Here is a 24,173-nt window from a genome sequence, read left to right as displayed (position 1 = left end):
TGAAAACTAAACACTGTATTGATAGTTCTCCCTTTAATATGCACATGATGACATGTGCAGTGACTCCCCACTCTAGCTAGTTTAATCTGCAGGTAGTGGACACCTATATAACCAAATATTATTATGCAGAATGAATCAGACCTGAAAGGAATCTTGAGAGGTCAAATCCAGTTCCCTGCATTTATGGCAGGACCAAGCAACATCTAGGCCATCTCTGACAGGTGTTTGTCTAACCTGCTTTTAAAGATCTCCAATGATGGAGATTCCCCAGCCTCCCTACAGCAATTTATTGCAGTGCTTAACCACTCTGACACAGTTTTTCCTAATGTCCAACCTAAGCCTCCCTTGCTACAATTTATGCCTATTGTTTCTTATCCTATTAGGAGTTGAGAACAATTTTTCTCCCTCCTCCTTGTAGCCACTTTTTAGATACTTGAAAGGTGTTATTGTGTCCTCTCTGTCTTCTCTTTTCCAGACTGACTAATCCAAGTTCTTTCAGTCTTCCCTCATAGATCATCTTTTCTAGACCTTTAATCATTTTTGTTGCTTTTCTCTGCATCTTCTGCAACTTGTCCTCATCTTTCCTGGAATGTGGTGCCTAGGGGGGAAAAAAAGATCTAAATATATATTATGGAGTTAGTATACAAATGTATACGTTGCAGTTAAAAATGGAATCTATATTTTGTGACAATGTCAATATATGTCATTTCAATACAGGTTAACCCTTTCTAGTCTAGCACCCTCAGAACCTGACTGGTGCCGAACCAGAGAATTTGCTGAACCATGGGAGGTCAATATTATCTCGCAGTATTACCACCAACACTTTTACTGCTCTTAAAAGACATTTGGGGTAAATTAAAGCTAAATAACAGCACAAAATACTGAGAGCCAGGACTGGTGGCTGTAAACAAACCTCATGGGACTACAGGAAACTTGGCCACACCCATGATAAGTGGACATCCAGTGAACTAAAATCATGCCAGACCATGGATGTTGCTGGACTAGAGAAGTTCTACCTGTTGTATCACTCTGATTCCTTTGGCTTTAATTTTATATTACATTAAAACGTTAACTTACTGTAAATTATATAACACTACATAGTTTAATATTCTAAAAGCTGAAACAAAATTAATCAAAATGATACTATGGAAATGTAACTTTTTTTATAGTATCCAAATAAAATGTTTCAGAATTTTTGTCTCCTGGAAATTAAAAAAAAAATCCAATTTTCATTTCAAATTGAAATTAACCTATTTGAAATACTCGAATTTCCAACAAAATGGAAACTCTAAAAAATGGGCATGTGAAACTTTATGCTATTGGATAGCCTGCTGAATGGGTAATACTATTACTTGGATATCAATTTAAATTCATACTTATATACAAACCCTTTTCTCTTTGATAAACAATACTCAAAGTGCACTGATAACTTTGCAGCCCTGCTGTTAAACTAGCCTATTGATGTAAACTTAGAAAGCCAATATACATTGATTTAAAGGAGGGGAGGGAGGAGAATCCTGCATTTAGAAGTCTTCAGTGTGGACTCTCACATCTTTCACTCTGTGGGTATGTCTACACTACAAATGACACAGCCGTTAGTTTGAATTAACTTTCATAGGCGCTACACATGCAAACCGCTAGTTGGAACTTAATTCGAACTAGCGGAGCGCTTAATTCGAACTAGGTACACCTCGTTCTACGAGGACTAACGCCTAGTTCGAATTAAGTAGTTCGAATTAGGGGCTGTGTAGCCACTTAATTCAAACTAGTTGGAGGCTAGCCCTTCCCAGCATGCCCTGGTGGCCACTCTGGGCACAACCAGGGAAACTCTTCTGCCCCCCTCCTGGCCCCTTAAAGGGCCACGGTCTGGCTACGGTGCCCATGCCAGTTGCAAGCACCCAGCCAGCAGACCCTGCACCTGGCATGAGCCAGCCACCCGCTGCCACCCAGCCCTCCCCCTCTTCCCAGGACCAGGCTAGTGGCCCACAGGAGCCTGCCTGGGGCCACAAGAGGTGGGTGCCCGCCTGGTCTAGTGCGGAGATCGTGGACATCATCCAGGTTTGGGGGGAGGCCTCCAACGTCCACAATCTCTGCACTAGACACAGGAAATCGGCCATCTAGGACAGGATAGCTGCCAGCCTGGCCACCAAAGACCACATGCGAACCCAGGAGCAGGTTTGCATGAAAATCAAGTTGGTCCAGTGAGACCCCCCGACCCTGAGCCCTGAGCTTAGAACATAAGAATGGCCATACTGGGTCAGACCAAAGGTCCATCTAGCCCAGTAGCCTGTCTGCCGACAGCGGCCAACACCGGATACCCCAGCGGGGCTGGACCAAAGACAATGACCAAGCCATTTGTCTCATGCCATCCATCTCCAGCCTTCCACAAACAGAGGCCAGGGACCCCATTCCTACCCCCTGGCTAATAGCACTCCATGGACCCAACCTCCATGACTTTATCTAGCTTCTCTTTAAACTCTGTTCTAGTTCTAGCCTTCACAGCCTCCTGTGGCAAAGAGTTCCACAGATTGACTATTTGCTTTGTGAAGAAGAACTTTCTTTTATTAGTTTGAAGCCTGCTACCCATTCATTTCATTTGGTGTCCTCTAGTTCTTATTATGGGAACTAATGAAGAACTTTTCTTTATTCACCCTCTCCATACCACTCATGATTTTATAGACCTCTATCATCTCCCCCCTCAGTCTCCTCTTTTCGAAGCTGAAAAGTCCCAGTCTCTTTAGCCTCTCTTCATATGGGACCTGTTCCAAACCCCTAATCATTTTAGTTGCCCATTTCTGAACCCTTTCCAAGGCCAAAACATCTTTTTTGAGGTGAGAAGACCATATCTGTACACAGTACTGAAGATATGGCATACCATAGTTTTATACTTCTCCTCCTCCTTCTTCCCCTGGCTTCCCCCTTCCAGCTCTCTCCTCCCAAGTTTTCTCCTTCCCTCTCTCTTCCCTTCTCCCACCTCCTTTTCCCAGTCTCCCCAGAGGTTCATCCCCTCCCACCCCTAGTTTTGTTAAATAAAGAGTTTCTATTTTTGACCACACGTGTCCTTTATTTTTTACATCAGGAAGGGGGGCTAGGGAGGGGTAAGTGGAAGGAGGTGAGAGAGGACTGGGATGTGAGGAGCCCCCGATGGGGAGGACTGGGGTGGCTCTGCGGGCTCCTCGGGGTGGAAGCTCTCCTGCAGGGCCTCCAGGATCCAGACAGCCCCCCGATTGACCCCCCCCCCCCCGATGGCAGCCTGCGGCAAGTGCAGCCGGGCTGATGGCTGAGTGCTGTGATGTGCCGAGTGTGGGCACTCCAAGTCAGGACTGCTTTGCTGTCCCTCATCAGGGTCCACTCAATGTGGACATGCTAGTTTGAATTAACAAAACGCTAATTCGAATTGGTTTTTAGGTCTAGATGCACTAATTCGAATTAGCTTAGTTCAAATTAACTAATTTGAATTAAGTTAGTTCGAATTAGTGCTGTAGTGTAGGCATACCCTGTGTTAACTGATATAAAAAGAGTTCCCGTGTGGTTCAGCTGGAAAATAGGGAATCTCCAAGCTGTTTCTAGAGAGATCAGAGTTCATTGGCAGTAGCTGACTTTTCAGAGCGATGCTTGCAATATATTTTAATGTACTTGTGAATAAAATAATGTTTGTATATATGGTGTCTGCATGGACAGCCATCGTTAAGTACTTCAGTGTCACGGTTAAAGAGAAAAATTGCTTATTTTGACAAAGGTTTTGGCTCTTATATCTGTCTGTTTTCTTAATAGGTTGGCCTGTTCAGAAAATCAGGCGTTAAATCTAGGATCCTTTCTTTAAGGGAAATGAATGAAAATGACCCAAACAACGTAACTTACGAAGGGCAGTCTGCGTTCGATGTGGCAGATATGGTAAAGCAGTATTTCCGAGATCTTCCTGAGCCAATATTCACTAGCAAGCTTTGTGAATCCTTCCTCCACATTTACCAGTGTATGTAACTTTTAATTTTTCATTGTTTCTTGGACATTTAGGCCAAAAGTAACCTCTGGCTTTGTCTGCTCGTTTTTTTTTTTGAGAATCCAACATCATGCTGCTGGGAACATGACTTTTCAGTAGTTCTGAGCATCTTTAAGCCCTGTTGAAGTCAGTGGGAGCTGCAGGTAGTCAGTACTTCTGAAGTAAGATCCACAGTATCTCAAGATGGACTTCTAAAATCAAAGTGAAAATTAGTGGTCTCAGATTATACAATAAACATTTTCTTCATGCTTGTGGCTTTCTTTCCTTTTAATAATACTCTATGGTTGGTGTTCTGACTTGATTTTTAAATTGTTATTTCTGTATATTAAATTAGGGCATAATTTGTTACCCTCATTGAGAAGCACCTGATTATGCAAGTAGTCTGTTCATTTCAGTAAATTGCATTTGAGATCAGGTACTTCTTAGCATGAGGGTCGGTTCTGTGGTGTATCATTTTCATTGGAAATACCAGCTGATTCCTACTTGTTCTGTGAGCCTGTCTGCATTTAAGATTGTTTGTTTGAAAAAGGAATAAACCATAAGGCAAACAAAGCAATGGCAAATGATGTAGAATTAATTCAGTCTCCACTCTTTTTATTAACTGAATTCATTATGATGCAGCAAGAACACGTTCTGGAGGCATATGATGTTGGTGCCTCAAGTTTTTTAATGACAGTCTTTTCTGACACCTGGAAAAGGCATGTAAATGTTAAATAAGCACAGTCTTTGAAAACAGATTACATCTTGGGTTTTGTTGTATTACATGACTTGACTTTGACATGAGGAACATGTACCCTGCTCCCTCCAGGCAAAGCCTTGATTACTGGAGTACTAGTTACTTATTTCCTGTCTGTAGAATACGGAACAATATCCCAAATCTCTAGGTAAAGCTGGGGTTTATAGAAATTTTAAATAAAAAAGCTATTTTTTAAAGTGATCAACCAAACTGCTGTTCCTGTTTAGCCTACCCTGGTGGGCACTCTGCTTCTGGAGTTATTCAGGAAGAACTGTCCTTTAATAACTCCAGATGTAGACAAGCCCTTATTTGTGTTTTGATCAACCTTATTTCAGTTTCTTAAGTCTGTTAGGCAGAGCTTTAAGACCAACTGAAATAAGCCATTTGCCAACCTGATGTAGAGGCTTAATTTAACTGGCTTTACTGAACTGGCCTTTTAGGTCTCTGCCATCTCTGAGGATTGTTCTGTGATCCTGGATATGGAAGAGCTGGTGTATGGAGTTGACCCCTTATTTAGAGTCTAGTGTGTCCATTGTTTTATTTTAATGATTGATATTATCAGACTCTCATGAGTTTCTCAATTCTTTGGTCTTCAGATTTGCCAAAGGATCAACAGTTTCATGCAGTGCAGGCTGCCATTCTTCTGCTCCCAGATGAAAACCGAGAGGCTCTGAAAATCCTTCTCTTCTTTCTCAGAGATGTAGTTGCTTTTGTTGAGGAAAACCAGATGACTCCAACCAACATTGCAGTCTGCCTGGCACCATCCCTGTTTCACCTTAATACCTTAAGGCGAGAGAGTTCATCATCATCTAGGTATCCTTGTCTTAACAGCTGAACTATTGTTTAAGAGCTTTTCTGTGCCATGTTGACTCTGCATATAGGAAATGAACCAAACACTTACCTTGTCTGTTAAAAATCTGGAGGTGCTCCAAATTTGTCCCACATGTGACAGCTCAGCCCTTAAGGGAGATGAGACATCACCCTTCTACTCCACTGCTTCCCTGTCAAATGTGAGACCAGTTTTAAGGCCCTTTTCTTCAAAGCCCTAAGTAGTCTGGGCCCCAGTTCTTACGAATCCACTCTTCCCTCTGTGCATGCTCTCCTTCTCCTCCTCATACACTTAAGACAACTTTGCTCTTTGAGGGTGTGTAAAGTATGCACAGCTGCTTTACTGTGCTGTAACTTCCTTCCTCAGAGGTGTGTGAAAACACCCCTACCCCTCAAATGCAGCAAGTTACAGCTAAAGTTCCAGTGTAAACAGGCTCCCAGCACTGTGAGCTACTCCCCTCACGCTGCTGTGGCTGTGATTTAAACTTAGCAGTGTAGACAAAGCCTTAGTTAACGTGGGCATGACACAAGATTCTGAAGGTGGCAATACCTGTCTTTTGTATTGGCTTAGTCCAATTCCACTAAAAAAAACTCAAGGATTAGGTTCCTTGCAATGTCTATGCCAAAGGAGTTAGCAAAAAAGCCACTTGTTCTGTACTTTATGAAGTGAGGGTGAGAATAGACTTCCTAACAAACTTTGCTTTTTATAATTCTGCTTGTACTTGGGAAGCACGCAATGACTGTGTTACAGAGAAATGGGGAGGTAGAAGATATTTATTTAAGTAGGCTTCCAAACTCCTGTTAGTATTTACATATAAAAATCCAGCTGCAGATTCAAGCTTCCAGACCTAGTTTCCAGCTCGTTACTAATTCAGGTACTAACTCTGGTAATATGGATGCTAAGGGAACTGAGTGATTTTAATTTTAATAAGCAACAATATCTTAATTGTCTAACACTTACTGGCAGTTCATATGGTGATGAAGTAACTTCTAGGTAGAATCAGTATTGTGACCTCTGAGCATTTCATTTTGGATCTAGTTTAGCAATGCAAGGCCTTTTTTGTTTGCTATACAGTATGACTGTGCTTGTGGATAAACTTGTTCTGAGGGAGGAAAAGGCTGTTTTTCTTTTGACAAAAACATTATGCCCTGTCAAAGCAGATACTTCATCATCTTATGCAATCTAATGATAAGGATAGAAGTTCCATTTAGGTGAGGAAGTGTGTCACATGCATGGTATTTGTGCATTTCAGGTTTAATGACACTTTGAGAAAAGTAAATAGAGATAAAAATGTTAAGAATTTGCTGTTAAGAAGCACAAAACATCTCGAGATGCATATCTGCCTATAAAGCAAGTCCTGTGATGCTCAGAAGTGCTAACTCTAAAGCTGAAACAATGATAGCGTTGCAGATCATAGAGAGAGAAGACGTGCGTGGAGCCAGGAATGTGGCAGAGTGATTGATAGCTTTTTCAATTGCAAATCCTGACCAGAATTAAGCAATCTGTCATTTTTGGGAGCTTGAGATTCATAGTTGGAATGGTTGGTACCATCTGAATTTACTTTTAACTCTACATTGCAACAGCAAGTAGCCTAAAATCATTTTAGAAACAAGGATGCTTTGAACCTTAAATTCAAATAATTAGTTAATATTTTACCTTTGGATTCAGTCTTCAAAGGGACATGCTCTAAGGAATAGTCGAGGGTCCTTATTGCCTTCTCTTTTTAAAGTTGTTTCGTTGGAATGTTCCAAGATAAAGCTATTGTGAGTGTTACTGGTGTCCTATAACAATTATGTCCTGGAAAGAGGCAAAATGCTGATAACGTGAGTTAGCAAGATGGCAGTGCTTTTCTGGATCTGATTGGATGAGCTCAGAATTAAGTCTTTAGTTACATCAACAAAGAGAGCTCATTCATTTCATAGGCTAATCTTAATTACTTTTCAGTAAAAGAACTTATTAGCTTGTAAATTTTGATAAGCCTCAGTTGCACTAGTGTTCCTTGGTATCTCAGTCTACCATTTCTATGAAGCTTACTAGTCACAATTACTGTGGCTTTCCCATTGTTGTCCCTGGCAACAAAAGTGATGACAGAATTTGTTTGGTGAAGTTGTTCATATACAGAACTCGTCATAACACACAAATTCAGACACCAGAGTAGATGAGAAAATTCCCTAGAGCTTCCAGGCTGTGGTGATGTGCTTCTCCTCTTACTTTTTTGATTTATTCTGCTATGTCTTTAAAAAAAATCCTTATTTACCTTCTCTCTAGATCCAGCCAGAGGAAGTACAGCCTGGGAAAACCAGACCAGAGAGACTTGAGTGAAAATCTGGCGGCTACCCAAGGCCTGGCCCACATGATAATGGAGTGCAGCAGACTCTTCCAGGTCTGTCACTTGTTATAACACCTACTGCATTACAACATTGTAGGAAGTATTGTTAGAAAAGTGAATACAGGCAGTCCCCGACTTACGTCGGATCCGACTTACGTCGGATCTGCACTTACGAACGGGGTTTTTCTCGCCCCGGAGCTCACGGGCGTCGCGTCGCCACCCGTATCCTCCGGGGCGAGAAAAGCTTCTCCCGGTCTCCCTGGTCTGCTTGGGGGGTCCAGCAAAGCCTGATCAGCAGACTAGGGAGATGGGGAGCAAAGCCTCGGAGCACGCCAGCAGTGGGACAGCCGCGGCGCGCCTGGACTGTCCCACTGCCCGCGTGCTCTGTGGCTTTGCTCCGTGTCTCCCAGGTCAGCAGACCAGGGAGACGGAGCAAAGCCGGGACTGCCCAAGTCCTCCACGCCACCCCCATCTCCCTGGTCTGCTGGGGGGGGGGGGGGGGGGGGTAGCTAGTGTTCTCCCCCCCCCCCCCCCCCCCCCCCCCCCCCCAGCAGACCAGGCTTTTCTTGCCTACCCTTGGGGAGCAGCTGGGGGCTGCCGGGTTGGTCCCGCAGCGCCACTCTGGACCAACCCAGCAGCACCCCAGCTGCTCTGCCCCAGGCGTCCCCAAGTCAGCCGCTGCTGAAACTGACCAGAGGCTGACTACAGGAAGCCCAAGGCAGAGTTGCTCTGCCCCAGGCTTCCTGGAATCAGCCACTGATCAGTTTCAGCAGCAGCTGACTTGGGGACGCCTGCGTTTCTTAAGTTGAATCTGTATGTAAGTCAGAACTGGCATCCAGATTCAGCCGCGGTTGAAACTGATCAGTTTCAGCAGCGGCTGACGCCAGTTCCGACTTACTTACAGATTCAACTTAAGAACAAACCTACAGTCCCTATCTTGTACGTAACCCAGGGACTGCCTGTATACCAGTGAAATGTTCCAGCCCTAAAGCTTAAGCTGGGCATGCCTGCAAGTTCTTTGCTGCCTGTTGGCGAGAGTAAAAGTCCTTTTATTTCTTGAATTCCGTCTAAAAGAATCCAGACTACCCCTGAAGCAAACCCTGAAGGTTTATTTTTATTGAGGATGAAAGTTTTCTCTGGGTCAAATTATGATTCACCATCCTGTTGCTCTTAGTTCTGCTTCCAATTCTGAATGCTTTAGCGTGGTATCTGTGTCCCACTGACCTTAATACTGGGAGCATTCTTTGTATTTGCTAGAGAGTACTTAGCAGTTTGCCATCCGTTTCCTTCTTCCTGTGAGAAACCCGGTCTTCCATGATTGATCTGAGTACTTGGGAGATGGGCCTAAGCCATAGAGGCTGAGGTGAAGTTTAGGTTTTCGTTCAGCCCCACAATATCGAGACTTCAGAATCAGGGCTCTTTTTAAGACAACTCTATAAAGAGTTTACTTAAAATGTCCCATTTCTGTGCAGTTCTTTTCCCCGACTGGCTTGGTTTAGGACCACTTTTCTAAATGTATTACCAGTTAGGCAGAGAGAGAACTTGGTATCTGGCAGTGCTCACTCCACAGTCCTGTCCCCAGAAATGTTCTGTGTATCTAGCACGTGACTGACATTGGAAGAACACTGCTACAATCTTGAGCTGAGTGTAGCACGGTGCAGGCAGTGCCCAGCCCCTTCTGTGTGGGATGCAGGGCTCCAATGATAAGCACGTAACATCCTTCGCATTGGGAAATGTGAGTGTTCTCCCTTGCTGCCTTCCCCCAGGGCTCCAAGCTAATTGCATCCTCTCCTCCCTAATTTTGACTCTTCCCGTGAAGGCTGCTGTCAGTACTACAGAGCAGACTTGCTGGCGGCTGGTTGCGCTCCCCCCACACTAACTGGTTTTCATGTGGGAGTCTACAGTTATGCTGTTTAGGCAAGAGCTGGATAAGGATCAAGAAGCAGTCTGGCATCCAGGCACTTTTGCCACTCCCTTGGCAGCATTTGCATGTGTATTAATTGGTGCCAGGCTGTCCCTTCCACCTTGGTGCTGAAATGGCTCCTTGGAAAAGCTTTGGGCGAGAGGGGCCCAGAGGAGCTTTCTGAAATACCTTTGCATGCCAAGAGGGTGGGATGTTCCAACTCTTCCAGCCTCCTCCCTTGGCTTAGGTGTGCCACACTCAGCATCAGCCTGCATTTGAAGGGTGAGCATGGGAAAGAAAGTGTGCAGCATGGGGATGGGGAGAGGGGAATAGAAAATGGATGGGGTGGGGAGGGAAGCTGCAAAGAACGGAGGGAGAAAAAGAGCCAATGTTCCCTCTAATCTTTTCCATCCATGTGCAGAATAAATTTTTTGTTATGTGCACCAATATGTATGAAAATATGCACCACCAATAGAAACACAAAACCTACCTGTGGGTGCTCTAATCAGCTGGGCAGCATTGGAATCTCTCCTAAGTGGCATCACAAGCACACAGCTCACCAGGAGCACTGCCTGCAACAGACTCTGGTGTATAACATGTATTAACGCAGGAGGTAGTGAAAGTTCAGGGCTCCTTTCCCGGCTACTGGCTGTGTGTGACCTTGTGTTGGGCAAGTCACAGAGGCCTTCTGATGCAAACTCCCAATGTAGATTCAATATGTCAATGTCTTGGTAAGCCCCACACAAGCAATCCCCTTTCTGAATTGGGGCAGGTTGTGCCTGTGAGAGGTTTGCACTGGTCTCACTACCACAGAACAGCCTATGACAGCGTTTCCCAAACTACGGGCTGTGTCCCAGTACCGGGCCACGGGAAAAATAATACCGGGCCTCAGCGTGGCTGCCAGGGTGTTCCGGGCTCCCAGACTGCCTGTGCAGCGCTGGGTCCCCCAAGTCCTCAGCCGGGCTGGGTGGATGCAGCCGTACGTTTCAGGCTCCCGGCAGAGGTATAGTGAGGGTTACCAGGTGAGTTCTTATTGCTGGCTGCCAGGGGATTTGGATATGGGCCGCAGGGAAGCAGGGTTGGGGCAGTGGAGCTGCCCGGGGGAGATAGGGAGGGGAACCGGCGGGCGGAAGCAGGGCTGGCCGGGGGGGGCAGGAGCAGCTGGCCAGGAAAGATGGGTGGGGTGGGGAGAACCGACCAGCGGAAGCAGGGCTGGCGAGGGTAGCAGGGCTTGCCAGGGGAGATCTGGAGAGAAATGGCTGGTGGGGACAGCGGGGCTGGCCGGGCGGCTGGGGGAGAGAATTGGCCAGCGGGGAGCAGGGCAGTTCAGGGCGCACGCAGATTCTGAATAAAAATGTAAAAGTAGTACCTTTTAAATATCCCCACTGCTGACAGTGAGGTTTAAAGGCACTACAATGTGTCAGAATGGAGAGAACCCGGTGCATTCACCATCCACAATGAGAATATGGATAAAAAAATTCCAAAGATGATGTCGGCTTTCTGAAAATAAATGAGCCCCTTTTCAATACACAATGTGGTGGTGCAGGGTTTTATTGGATTATGCTGGCCTGGGGAGGGGGGAGGGCTGGCCGGGAAAGATGGGGGCGGGTGGAGAAAATTGACTGGAGGAAGCAGAGCTGGTGTGGGCAGCAGGGCTGGCAGGGTGAGATCAAGAGAAGCGGGGGAGAACTGCCAGGCTGGCAGAGGGTCTGGGTGAGCAGGGATGGGAGGGGGGGGGGGAAGCAGGGGGAAGAGAATTGGCCACCAGGGAGTGGGACTGATCCGGGTGCACACAGATCCTGGGGCGCTGCCCGTCCCGTGCATGGTCCGGGCGAAACACGAAGGAGTCTGGCCTCCTAGATTCCATTTTGCCACCCCTGAGTAGTTGCAAACTGCCTGGCTGATGGACACACTCACGCAGCACGTGTTGACCAGCCAGGAAGTTAGCAACTACAAACTGATATACCTAATAATAATAATAATCAGGGCTCGACAAATAATACAATCTACTGTGGTGAGTAGATTGTATCCCGGAAGAGCCAGGTTCGGGCGATCTGCGCATGTGCAGATTGCCGGACAGCATGGCTGGCAAGCGGGGCTTGCCGCGGTTCAGTGAGCCCTGATAATAATGATAATAAAACGTACCTAATTAGAAAATACTGGACATTTTCTATGTCTGGTATTTTCTCTATTTGTTTCTGGACAGAACCCTCAAATACCAGGCTGTCTGGTACAAAACTAAACACCTGGCAACCCTATCCCTCCTAGTACCCTCACTCCTAGCCAGATACCCTACCCCAATCTGCTCCTGCTCCCGCCTCCTGGAGTGCCCGTGTGGTGCTGGGTCCCCCAAACCCTGGCCTGGGTTGGGTGGAGGATGCAGCGAGTGAAACAATGAAAATGTATTCATTTTTCATTTTTTTAATATAATTTTATATTTTTGGGCTGCAAAAAAAAGTACTAAGAAAAACCCAGGTTCCAACTAAAGTAAAAGTTTGGGAAACCCTGGTCTAGCCAGCTTTCTATCCATCTTACAGTCCACTTTTCCAATCCATATTCCCTAAACTTGCTGATAAGAATATTGTGGGTGGTCGTATCAAAAGCTTTGCTAAAGCTGGCCCTGGAGGCTTTGGGAGGACCAAAACCAACATATTTGCATATTCCTTATTTGCTTAATGAATATGCAAATGAATGTTACTGGTCATCTGAAAGCTCATGAATGGATTTACTGGTCCCCGTGTCAAAAAGTTTGGGAACCCCTGACCTATGATCATTGTGTCTGTAAGGCAGTGGTCTCCAACCTTTTTTACACCCAAGATCACTTTTTAAACAGCAGGGCAAGCCAAGATCTACCCCTTCCCTTCCCCAAGACCCCACCTCTTCCTTGAGTCCCTGCCTTCTCCATTCCCTTCCTCTTCATCATTTGCAGTCCCCAGCCCTTATTCACTCTCACTGGGTTGACACAGGAGGTGTGGGCTCTGGGGTGGGAATGAGGAATTTGGGTGTGGGAAGGGGTTGGAGTGCAAGCTCTGGAAGGGAATTTGGGTTCAGGAGGAGGTGAAGAAGGGGATGCTGGCTCAGAGAAGGGGCTCCAGGCTAGAGAGTGTTGGGGTCAGGTGGAGGGGTGGGGTGCCGAGCCAGCTGCAGTTTTGTGGATGTGAGGGTGCAGGAGTTTGGGTTGGAGTGCATGAAGGGCTCAGGGCAGGGAGGGTGGGAGTATGATGGACTCAGGACGCAGATTTACAGTGTGCGGATGGTGCAGGAGTGTTGTGGCAGAAGACTGGGGATGTGAGAGTACAAGTGTTTGGGGATGTGAGGGGTTCAGGGCAGGGGGTTCAGGTGTATGAAGGGCTCAGGGTCGCTGGGGGGTGTCGGAGTGTGGTGATGCTGTGGCCAGATATGGGCTTGTTGGCCAGGCTTCATTTTCAAATAAAATATTGTGTCCAACACACAACGTTTCAGCATAGTCTGTCTTTATGGGAGGGACGGGGAACCTGTTTTGGGTCAGGGGCCACTGACCCACAGCCGCTGAGGGGGGATATGATAGAGGTATATAAAATCATGAGTGGTGTGGAGAGGGCAGATAAAGAAAAGTTATTTATTAGTTCCTATAATAGAAGAAGTAGAGGACACCAAATGAAATTAATGGGTAACAGGTTTAGAACTATTAAAAGAAAGTTCTTCTTCACACAGCGTGTAGTCAACCTGTGGAACTCCTTGCCAGAGGAGGCTGTGAAGGCTAGGACTATAACAGAGTTTAAAGAGAAGCTAAATAATTTCATGGAGGTTAGGTCCATAAAAGGCTATTAGCCAGGGGATAGAAGTGGTGTCCCTGGCCTCTGTTTGTCAGAAGCTGGAGAAGGATGGCAGGAGACAAATCGCTGATCATTGTCTTGGGTCCACCCTCTCTGGGGCACCTGGTGCTGGCCACTGTCGGCAGACAGGCTATTGGGCTAGATGGACCTTTGGTCTGACCCAGTATGGCCATTCTTATGTTCTAAATATCAGTCAGGGACCACACAAGTAAGGTGAAAAAAACAACCCCTCCAAAAAAAACCCCAAGCCTCACTCATGTGGCCCCAACTGAGACTCCTCACTCCCCTGGCACTCCAGCCCAATGGAGTGGAGGACAGGTGGGGCTGAGCTTTAAGGACTCAGGCCAGATTAACTCTTCTGGGTTCCACGGTTAGTGAAATTTATGGGGGTCTCTTACACTCAGAGGTGGGGCCAAAAATGAGGGATCAGTGTGTGAGACAATGCTGCCAATAAGTGGGATAAGGATGGGGGATGCAGAATCTGTGTGGAAAATAGGGTATAGGAGCAAGGTGGGGGTAGGTGTCTGGCCAGGAGGGAGGGGGCAGGAGCAGGGTACTGGTGGTGGGTGTCTGGCCAGTGGATAAGAGCAGTGTGCTGGATGGGGGGTCTGGCCAGGAGGCAGGGTGCTGGATGGTGACTGGCCAGGGAATAGGGGGCTGGTGGTGGTTTGGGCAGGGTGTGGGTGGGGGGTCTGGCTAGGGTGCTAGATGTTGTCTGGCCAGGGGACAGGGTGATGGTGGGGGCCTGGCCAGGGGAGGGGACAGGGACAGCTTTGCCTGTACCTGAGGGTCCTGCGGCTGTGCACCAGATCCAGCGTCTTAGGAAGCATGCGTGCTGATCCTCCTCTCCCCACAACAGTGGATGCGCTTCCTGAGAAATCAGATCTGGTGCACAGCCGCAGGACTTCTCCTCCACCCCACCACATGCCACAGAAAGGCAGGCAGACAGCACAGGGAAGGAAGTCCCATGGCTACACACCAGAGCCAGTGTCTCAGGAAGTGCGCTAGCTGTTTTGGGGAGGGGAGGAGCAGCGTGTGTTTCCTGAGATGCCGGATCTGGCACACAGCTGCAGGATTTCCACCCACCCCTCGCACCTCCCCTGGCCACAGGAATCCGGCACTACCTCCATTTTCACAAGAGGTTGTAGCACCAGGGTAGGCTCTCTCTTGGGGGGGACTGAAGGGAGGCTGGAAACACCTCTCAATCGGCTTGGCATGCCTCCATGATCGATGGGTTGGTGACCACGTCCTTAATAGGATGATAACGACCCAGCTCCCAGCCAGTGAGCTGGGTCATTATTTGCAAAGCATCTTGGGAGCCTCAGGTGGAGGATGTGGTTTGCTTAGCATTTGCCTAGCAGTTTGCCATCCACTTTCTTCTTCCCGTGAGAAACCCAGTCCTCTGCAATTGATCTGAGTACTTGGGAGGTGGGCCTAAGCCACAGAGGTTGAGATGAGGTTTGGGTTTTGGTTCAGCCCCACGGTATTGAGAGTTCAGAATCAGGGCTCTCTTTAAGACAACTCTATAAAGAGTTTACTCAATGTCCCATTTCTGTGCAGTTCTTCCTATACAAGCATACACACAACATCGGCCACAAGTTATTACCGCTTCTTGCAGGCTGGCAGGACTCCCTCACTGAGAGAGAGGCTCCCTTATCAAGAAGAATTCTCAGCCCATTAAGTCTGTCTTTTATGGTGAAGGAGTTGGATTCATTGGAGGGAGGACAGGCCTCCTCCTAGGGAGAGTACACACAGTTGGGGAGTGAGCACTCCAGTGTCTCATTAAAAAGCACAACCAACACCCTCACAATAATGGATGTGAGGGCTGGCTCCTCAGCCTGGGCAGACATAGTATAAAAGATGTAAGCAGCTTCTCAGGTATGCGCCGTAAAGCAAGGCAAGTCATGTACATGCAAAGGAGATGCACTAAGCCAAGGCATTCCTTCCGGAACCTGACGCCATCCCTTGCTATGAGCCAGAAAATGCTGTAACCGCACTGCCTGGAACGTCTGAGGCTGTGCTATTCATCCAAAATTGATCTAGATAGTCTGCCCTAACCCAAGAAAGTTGGGATACTTTGCCTCAGTTTCTTTCTTTGCAGAATTGATATAAATCTTCCTAGAGGGGTTGGGATCAAATGAGTATAGCTTTCAGACCTGTTTATAGAGAGACTAAACTTTTAATGGGACTGTAAAGTCATTTGATTTTCTATGATAAGATTATATTGAAACTCTCAACACTCTGACGAGGTAAATACGCTTTCTAATTTTACAGTCGGGTCTGAAACAACTAGCCCCATGCTGCATTCTAGAGTGATGGATAAGCCAGGAACCATCATTCCCAATACTCCAGTTGCTGAGAGAGGGCAGTGGGTTTTATAGTGGTACAAGGTGTGTCGGGCTGCTTCTGATTGCTCATCATTCACAGTCTCCTTGCATTAGCAAATCCAGCTCTTTCAAGGAACTGTTCAGAATATTTGTTGCCACTTTCTCTTGCGCTTGTAACTTTTACATGAAGAGTCTCCCATAGTGAGTTCATAGGATTGTTGTTGTAGTATTCTCCCAGAGTGCATCTAGACTTGCCAGCTGTCTACGCGGGCTGCTTGGATTTGCGCAAGAGCACTGATGTTCTAATGTAAGAATTCAGTGCTTCTTGCGCAAATACTTTGACGCTCCCGCTCAGCGATAAGCCCTCTTGCGCAAGATTACTTGTGCAAGAGGACCAGTGTAGACAGGCACCTTAATTTTTTGCGCAAGAAAGCCCGATGGCTAAAATGGCCATTGGAGCTTTCTTGCGCAAAAGCGCGTCTATACTAGGCACAGATGCTTTTGCGCAAAAGCACTTTTTGCGCAAAAGCATCTATGCCAATCTAGACGCTCTTTTGCAGAAATACTTTTAATGGAAAAACTTTTCCGTTAAAAGTATTTCCGCAAAATCATGCCAGTCTAGACGCAGCCTCAGGGTAAGAATCAATGTGATAGGACTGTGCCTAAACATCTCCTCCCATTGCAGATGCCTGACTATTGCCTGGATCAATGTGGTGATGATTTATATGAACAGAATGGCCTGTGTGAAAAGGCTACTCTCACCGCCTCAGTGGGGCACTCCATGCTGATTTCCCTTGAGAACGCCATGCAGGACTTGCTGCGCGATGCCAAGGAAAAATTCAAGAGCTGGGTTACTTGTCCAAACTTGGAACGTGTGGAAGTAGCAAATAAAAAGGTAAGTCTGATGCTGGGGTGTTAGCAAAGATGGCAGTTGACAATTACTCACTTTTTAGAGCTTGGGGTGTGGTGAAACTAATTGTGTTTCTGCCTAACACCAATTCAGCAGCTACCCCAGAGCCACAATTCCCTAGTGCCTTTTATTTGTAGTCTGTAATGTCTAATATTTATCAAAGTTGAACTGCCCATTTGTGACTTGTACACCCTTTATCAACAGCACGTCCTTATGCAGGGCCATCGCTAGGGGGCGCAGGGACCAGGACACACCTGCCCACCACAGGTTTCTCTGCCACATCAATGCAGAGCACGATGGGCGGGAGAGGGCAGTGGGGTGGAGTGGAACAGGCTGATGGATTGCTCTGGCTCCTGCCGCCATGGTGATTGCAGGTGGGGGCTGACCCCTGTAGCCAGGCCCCCCATAATCTGCCAGGCCACCCTGGGACTCATCCATAGTATGGTAGAGGCGGCTGCCTCAGCTCCCCCAAGTGTAGGGAATGGGGTGGCCACCCCAACCGTCCTATGAACAGGACAGCTCTGTCCATATGTGGGCAAGACATCCATTTGATAGGAAAAAGGGGAACCTTTATTGTAGATACCAGAAACATGAGTACTTGTTATCTGTTTAGTGGGTAGTTTATTCATATTGTAAAGCCCCTTTACTACACTTTGGCTTCTAGAATAATTCTTTATATTACACACCATGTTGAAAGGCTGTCTAGGTTTCAGTTGGAAAGAGAGTGTGGTGGAAGGGGCAACAGATTACTAAATCAGCTCTTAGTAGACTGTGTCTGTTAACTGACTTCTAAGGTGGAAGATAACTATCATGTCCGGTTATGGAAAGCATCCACTGAAATAGAAGTCGGTCCTAAAGTAATCCTCCAACGCATACTGACTGAGCAGCATCTGTGGGACCCAAGTCTACAGCAGGCTAAAATCCTAGAGACCTGGGATGAAGAAACGGATGTTTATCACTACACAACAGAAGGCATGTCACCCATCTTGCCACGGGAGTATGTGGTTTTGAGGTAATAGTGATGTGAGTTTTCTCATTGGTTTCCCAAACACAACTTGTAGCCCAAGCGGTGTGTTACTTCCCTAGATTTCATGTGACTCAAAGGGGGTGCAACCACCTCTCTAATTATCTGTTACTGTGATATTATGATAGTGTGGATTATAGTATTCAGTCCCATTTGCGAGCCCGTGTGCCAATATAACAGTAACAGTCTTCCCCAAAGAGCTTACTGACGTAGTAGGAGGCTTACATTAATACGATTCAGAAGTTGTTTCCACATTCCTGCCTCTTTTCTAAAAATTATAGCAGAACTGCAAATGTTTGTCAAAGCTGTACAGTCCCACCCCGTGCGAGAATCCTTGGTTTGTGTCTGGGGAAAATGTAAATTCTAGTCCAGTATGTACAAACGACAATGTATGGATCCTATTCTATCACTTTTTTTCTAAGGAGGTATAGGTGGAAGACTTGGATTGATGGGGGTTTTTCTCAGATCAGCTTACGTGATTTAGGCCCCTGAATCTGCTTGAACAGATTGTTGTGTTCATATGCAGAGTCGTTTCATGTGGATGCATTGGAACCCTTAGGGCAGAGCTACTTAACTTTGGAAGCCACAGAGGCCACAATGCCAGAGCACATGCCAAGGGCTGCAACTTAAGTGTGGTTGCATATTTATGCAAATATTTATGCAGATGTATGCAAATAGCTTGTTTCACACTGACAGCCATGAATACAAAGATTAAGGCAAGACTGCACAACACACAGGCCCCATGTAAGTCAGTTCTGCTGATATTAATAAAATGCAATATTTGCCTGATTTCCACACACATGACAACACTTTTAATGAGCAATGATAGTCCAGGAATGTAACTACTAAAACACCCATCAACAGAAGACTGTTATATTTACTACTTTTGTAAGTACAATCAGTGTGAAGTTAAAGGCACCGAGGGGAGAAGTGGCCTGTCTAGAAAAGGAACTCAGGAACCCTGCTTCCCAGAATCCCTCCCTTTCCCCTGCCCACCCTGCCAAGCACCAGCTCCCACAGTCCTCACAGAGCAGAGACTGGAACCCCCAAAACTAATCAACAGACCCACTACCCACATACAGGAAAGGAAAGAAGCCAGAAATATTAATGCCCAGTTCCCTGCTGTAACCCAATGCACCCACCCCTCCCCCAGAGCCAGGTACCCTCCAGAAACCCCTCAGAGCCAGGCACCCCAGCCTCCCTGCTTCAGCCCAATGCCCTTCCCCTTCCCTAGAGCCAGGTACTGCCTCCCCCACCGCCCCAACCCTCTGCTCCAATGCCCCATCCCTCCCTCAGAGCCAGACAACCTCAGCCCCCCTGCTCTAATCCAAAGTCCTTTCCTTCCTGCAGAGCCAAGGATATAAATCTAGCGGGGCGGAGGGTAACACCCTAGGTCTCACCGGAGCCAGGCACTTTTCCCTCCAGGCGATGGGGCCTGTGCACAGAGCGGCTGTGGACAGTCCGGGTGCGCAGCTCCAAACGTTCCATTAAAGGCACGTGCCACTGCCCCCTCCCCGATCCCCTTTGCAGGGCAAAAGATCCCGGACACTTTTTGACATTTAAATCACCATCTGGATGAGTTTTTTAACATGTGAAAACAAGGTCATGTCTGGGAAAACCGGACTTGTGATAACCATCCCCAGGCCCCAGTGCAGACCTTTCTCACTCCAGCCTCGCTGCCTGGCTCCACTGCTGCCTCGCTCTCTTGCTGCCCAGTTCTGCCACTGGCTTGTCATGTGCCTCACTGCCCAGCTCCCCCGCTGCTTCTTGCTGCCACAGCAGCTCCTGCACATGCGCTGCTGCAGCCTGGCTTGGTGCCGCACCGTGGGGCTCCGCTCGTGGGGAGGAGCTGCCACTGTGGCCAACATGTCAGGCTTGTTCTGCTGCTGCTTCTTGCCACCCCACCCCTACCCCCCACTGGCCGGCAGCTAGCAAAATTGATTTATACCTAGCAAAATTAATTATACAGCAAATAGAGCAATTAAAGAATCAGAGATCCTGCAGACAAACAATAGGGAAGTGGGGATTTCACCATAATTAAGAAATGAGGATTTCACAACCCCATCTATTGATAAATAGTTTCTTATCTGACAGAATGCTGTCAAGTTTTGTTCTTAACCATCTTAAGGGCTGTGTCTTTTATCTGGTGGTGATTGGGTGCCAGCAGGACAGGGTTTCCTCCTTAACAGCCTGATTACTCTACTCTAATGTAATTTAGATTGATTGTGAGGATGTGATTTCCTGCTTCTCAGCTAATGGCTGCTTGCTTTTTCAATCTGGCTTCAGTAGAAGGCTGTAGGCTTTAGCCCAGGGGTGAGTAACCTAAGATCCAGGGGCTGGATGTGGCCCCCAGCTAGCCTGAATCTGGCCCCCATGGCTTGGGGCTCCTCCCCAGCATTGGGGGAGCCTATGCTGGCACTCCAGCCCGCCCACCTTGGAGCTGGAGCACCAAAATCTACTAGCCTAGGCCCCCCTCAATGAGAGTTTTATTTATTTGCTTCTCACTTGTGTGGCCACCAACTGATTTTTTTTTCTGTGGGTCAGTGGCCCCTGACCCAAAAAGATTCCTCATCTCTGTTTTAGCCCTTATAATATGGCTACAGAAAAAGGTCTTCTCTTTACACTTACAGGTGCACTGCTGCAGTTGTACCACTGTAGTGCTTAGTGAAGATGCTGTCTACACTGATAGCATTGAAAGTAATCCACCTCCAAGAGAGGTGGGAGCTATGTTGACAGGAGCCCTCCCGTCAACATGGCCTTTTCTCTATAGGTCAGTATAACCAGGGCTCGACAAATGCGCTCGCCTGTGGTGAGTAGATTTCGCCAGCTGGCGAGTGCAGAGGCGGACTGGCCCGGTGGGCGGTTGTGACGGACTGGCCGAAGCCCACACTACGGGCGGCGCAGCCCCATCCAATCCGCCAGCTGGCAGAGGAGCAGAGCGCTGCCGGGGAGGGGGAACTGCGGCGATTCTCAGCGCCGGGCTGCCTGCGTGCAGCTGCGGCACGAGCAGGCGGGGCGGGACGCCAGGACGCTGGCGTGACGTGGCCCTGCCGATTGTAAAGGGCCGCGGCAGCTAGGCTCTGGCTGTGTCCCCGGCAGTTGGCTGCGGCGCTCGGCGGAGCCAGGCCCCACCCCACCGGCTCCAGTCCTGCCCCGGCCCCAGCCCCAGCCCCTCGCCGGCGAGAGACTCTCCCTGCCGACTGCCCGGCTCGCTGCGCCCGCCCCGCGCCCCATCTGGCTCCCGCTGCCCATTTCCCACGTCGCCCCTGCACCCCGGATCCCCTGCTCTCCCTCTGGCTCTGTGCCACCCTTGCACCCCGCATCCTCTGCCCCTCCTGTTCCCTGCGTTCCATTCCCTGTGCTTCCACCCTACCCCACACTGCTCCCCCGATCCCTGCGTCCTTCTGCTTCCTGTTCCCCGTGCCATCCCTGTCCCCTCTTCCCCCACTGTTCCCTGCACCCTTCTGGCTCTGTGCTGTCCCTGCACCCTGTTTCCCCTGTAGGTTGGGAGCGAGGGGTGCTTGCGCATAGGGAGGGGCTGGACAGGGCAGGGAAAAGGCTGCTGTGACCCAGCAGCAGTGAAAGGGGGAGTTCACTTGAAGCGCCTTTGCTTTTATGGAGAAAAATGAACGAAAATTTATAGGGCTAAAATGCTGGGACAAAATGAAAACAAAAAAAAACCCCATTGCAAAATGCAAACGTGTAACAGACAACAAAAAAGTGGGGAGGAAATGTTTTGCTTGGCCCTGGGCGAGGGGAAGCGGCTGGGCTGGGCTGTGGGGAGGGGAGGAGAGGGGAGAAGGTCAGGAGAAGAAAAAAGGGGAAGGCACCAAGGGACAGGGGTGCAGGAGAGACAAATCCCAGGGGGCCAAGTGCAGACAATGAGGAAAAGGGCAGGAGGGGAGGTGTCGGAGGGGGGGGGGGAAACAGGGTGATGCTGGAAGAGGAGAGGGTAAGGGCGCTGGAGGATAGAGGGAGGAGGGGAAGGTGCTGGGAGAAGGCTTGAAAGAAGGGGTGGGCATGAGGAAGGTGGGAATGGAGCAGGGCATGTGTGAGGGCACGGGCATGAGGGGAATGGGGGCAGAGGGTGCTGAAGGGGAGGGTATCAGGGAAAAAGAGGGCAAAGGGGGGCAGTGAGGGAAGGGGGAGGAACGATAGGGTGCAGGTGCCAGGAGATTCTGGGGGTGAAGCAGAAGGGCAGACACCTGCAGGGGAGGGACCAGCCTCAGAGGAGAGAGGCAGGGCAGGTGTGTAGAGGGAGATGTTAGGAGGGGGAATGAGGAGGGGTAGCTCACTTGATCAGAGTGGGGCTACTGGAGAAGCGGGCACGGGGGGAGAGAAGGGCTGGTGGAGGGGGGCAGGTCTCAGGAAGCCTGAGGGCAAGGAGAAGGGCAGGAGTCAGGACAGCAGAGGAGGGTGAGGGGTTGGGGGGCAGCAGGCACCAGGGGAGCTGATGGAACAAGGGGAGGAGACATGGCAGCAGAGGGAAAAAGTAGAAGTTTATAAGATATTTATTAATAACTTGGGTGATATTTATTAAGAACGTATTAGCAATTACTGTTCTTATTAGGAATTTATGCCATTAAAAAAACCACTTTCGGGGGGGGGGGGGGGAAGGTGGCGAGTCCCTTTTTTGTCTGGAGAGTAGGGTTTTCCATAATTTGTCGAGCCCTGAGTATAACGGTGTAGCCGAGGGGGTGTGGATTTTTCTCATCTCTGGGCAACATAGTTATACCAACATAAGTGTGTCATATACACCAGGGTTTAGTTAGATCCTTCTGTATGTATTGTAAATTGTTCTGGCCAGGAACTGTGTTTATTCATTTGAACAGTGCCTGGGACAAAGGAACCCTGATTCATGACTAGGGCCCGAGTACATGCTAGTGCAAATAGTTTATGGCAGTAAAGAGTTTTATTCATGTTGTGCATTACCTGAGCTGGTCTCTGACTGTCAGAATGTTGCTTCACACCACAAGCAGAACATCAGCTGTGTCAAACACCCTAAAAATGCCTTTCTGTGTTCTAGGACTTGGCGAACTGATCCCCAAAATGGCACCTGTATTTTGGCAGCTACCTCAATTGACAGTGAAGGAGCTACTCTACATGGGATTTTGGCCCATGTCCTTTTGTGTCAGTATCTCATAGAACCAGTTGGCTCCCAGAAATGCAAAGTGACTCACGTCTGCCGAACAGACATGAGGTATCATTTTAGTTTGTTTCTTTACTGTAGCCCTATGGCACTTCTGAATGCTCAGCTCACCTTTCAGCCACCAGTATGTTCTGCCACATGTATTACACAGTAACACATTGGGAGGAAATTTAATATAAGAATAATACTTAGCACTGAAGTGGAGAGGGCACGGGGCTGGGCTCTGGTTTTAGTTGCTGGCTAAACCGCTTATTTTTTCTTCCTTGTAAAGGTTCTCTCTTGTGTAATGAGGATAATGCTACTTTCTACCTGTGTAAAAACGCTGTGAAGTCTTTGGCCAACAAGTGCCTGTTGATTTGTGTATACACATACACAGCTCTGCCCAGTACATTGTCTCCCAGATTATCCAAAACACTGTTTTTGCATTGGAACGGATGGTATTTAAAATCCCACATAATCTTTTACTTAGATTTTTTTTAACTGTGAATTCTGTATTAATTGCCTTGAGCACAGTGAGTACTGTGAATATTCTTCATATCCTGAAGCTGTCGCACAGTGTTTCTGAGTGCTGTTTTAATAGCTCTTCTATGACCTTTATGGCTACATCTGGACTGCAAGCCTTTTTCAAAAGAGACTTTCGAAAAAGAGCGTCTAGACTACAACCAGTACTTTCGAAAAAGCAAGCCGCTTTTTCGAAAAGAGAGCACCCAGACAGTCGAAAGAACACTTTTGAAAAAAGGCGTTATTCCTCATAAAACGAGGTTTTCCGCAGTCGAAAAAACTGCCGCATTCTTTCGATTTTACTTTTGAAAGAACGCGGCAGCAGTCTAGACGCAGGTGAAAAAAAGACCTTTTTTAAACCCTGTAGTCTAGACGCACCCTACGGGGAGAGAGATAGAAAAGAGCAAGCAATGGTGAAAGTCTAGCAGCTGTAATGATTAGTGCACTGCAAGTCAATGGCTAGCCGCAGGTATCCGCATCTGCAGATGTGGATGCAAATATCTGCAGCTCATTTTTGCAGATATGGATGCAGATAGAAATTTTGTATCCACACAAAGCTCTAAAGATTGCTTCATAGTCTCTGGTGGGGAAATCAGTGCACATTCTCATGAGTTATGAAGGGGGCTGCATGTTAGCTATACTTGTATAAA

General features: G+C 47.8%; 1 protein-coding gene across 5 annotated transcripts in view; it reads left to right on the top strand.

The window, feature by feature from the left end:
* Positions 1 to 24,173, top strand: part of LOC102454521 (rho GTPase-activating protein 7-like) — a 157,982-nt gene that overhangs the window by 126,208 nt on the left and 7,601 nt on the right. For all 5 annotated transcript variants that reach the window (XM_014569855.4, XM_014569856.4, XM_075900171.2 and 2 more), the window contains 6 exons: positions 3,775 to 3,973; positions 5,333 to 5,549; positions 7,834 to 7,948; positions 16,625 to 16,834; positions 17,644 to 17,861; positions 22,900 to 23,073. In XM_014569855.4, coding sequence (XP_014425341.2) covers positions 3,775 to 3,973; positions 5,333 to 5,549; positions 7,834 to 7,948; positions 16,625 to 16,834; positions 17,644 to 17,861; positions 22,900 to 23,073 — 1,133 coding nt within the window. The remainder of the gene's footprint in view (positions 1 to 3,774; positions 3,974 to 5,332; positions 5,550 to 7,833; positions 7,949 to 16,624; positions 16,835 to 17,643; positions 17,862 to 22,899; positions 23,074 to 24,173) is intronic.

The sequence above is a fragment of the Pelodiscus sinensis genome, chromosome 16 (genome assembly GCF_052426305.1).
Source record: "Pelodiscus sinensis isolate ZL-2025 chromosome 16, ASM5242630v1, whole genome shotgun sequence".
In the NCBI taxonomy this organism is placed as follows: Eukaryota; Metazoa; Chordata; order Testudines; family Trionychidae; genus Pelodiscus; species Pelodiscus sinensis.
This window is presented reverse-complemented; position numbering and strand designations above follow the sequence as displayed.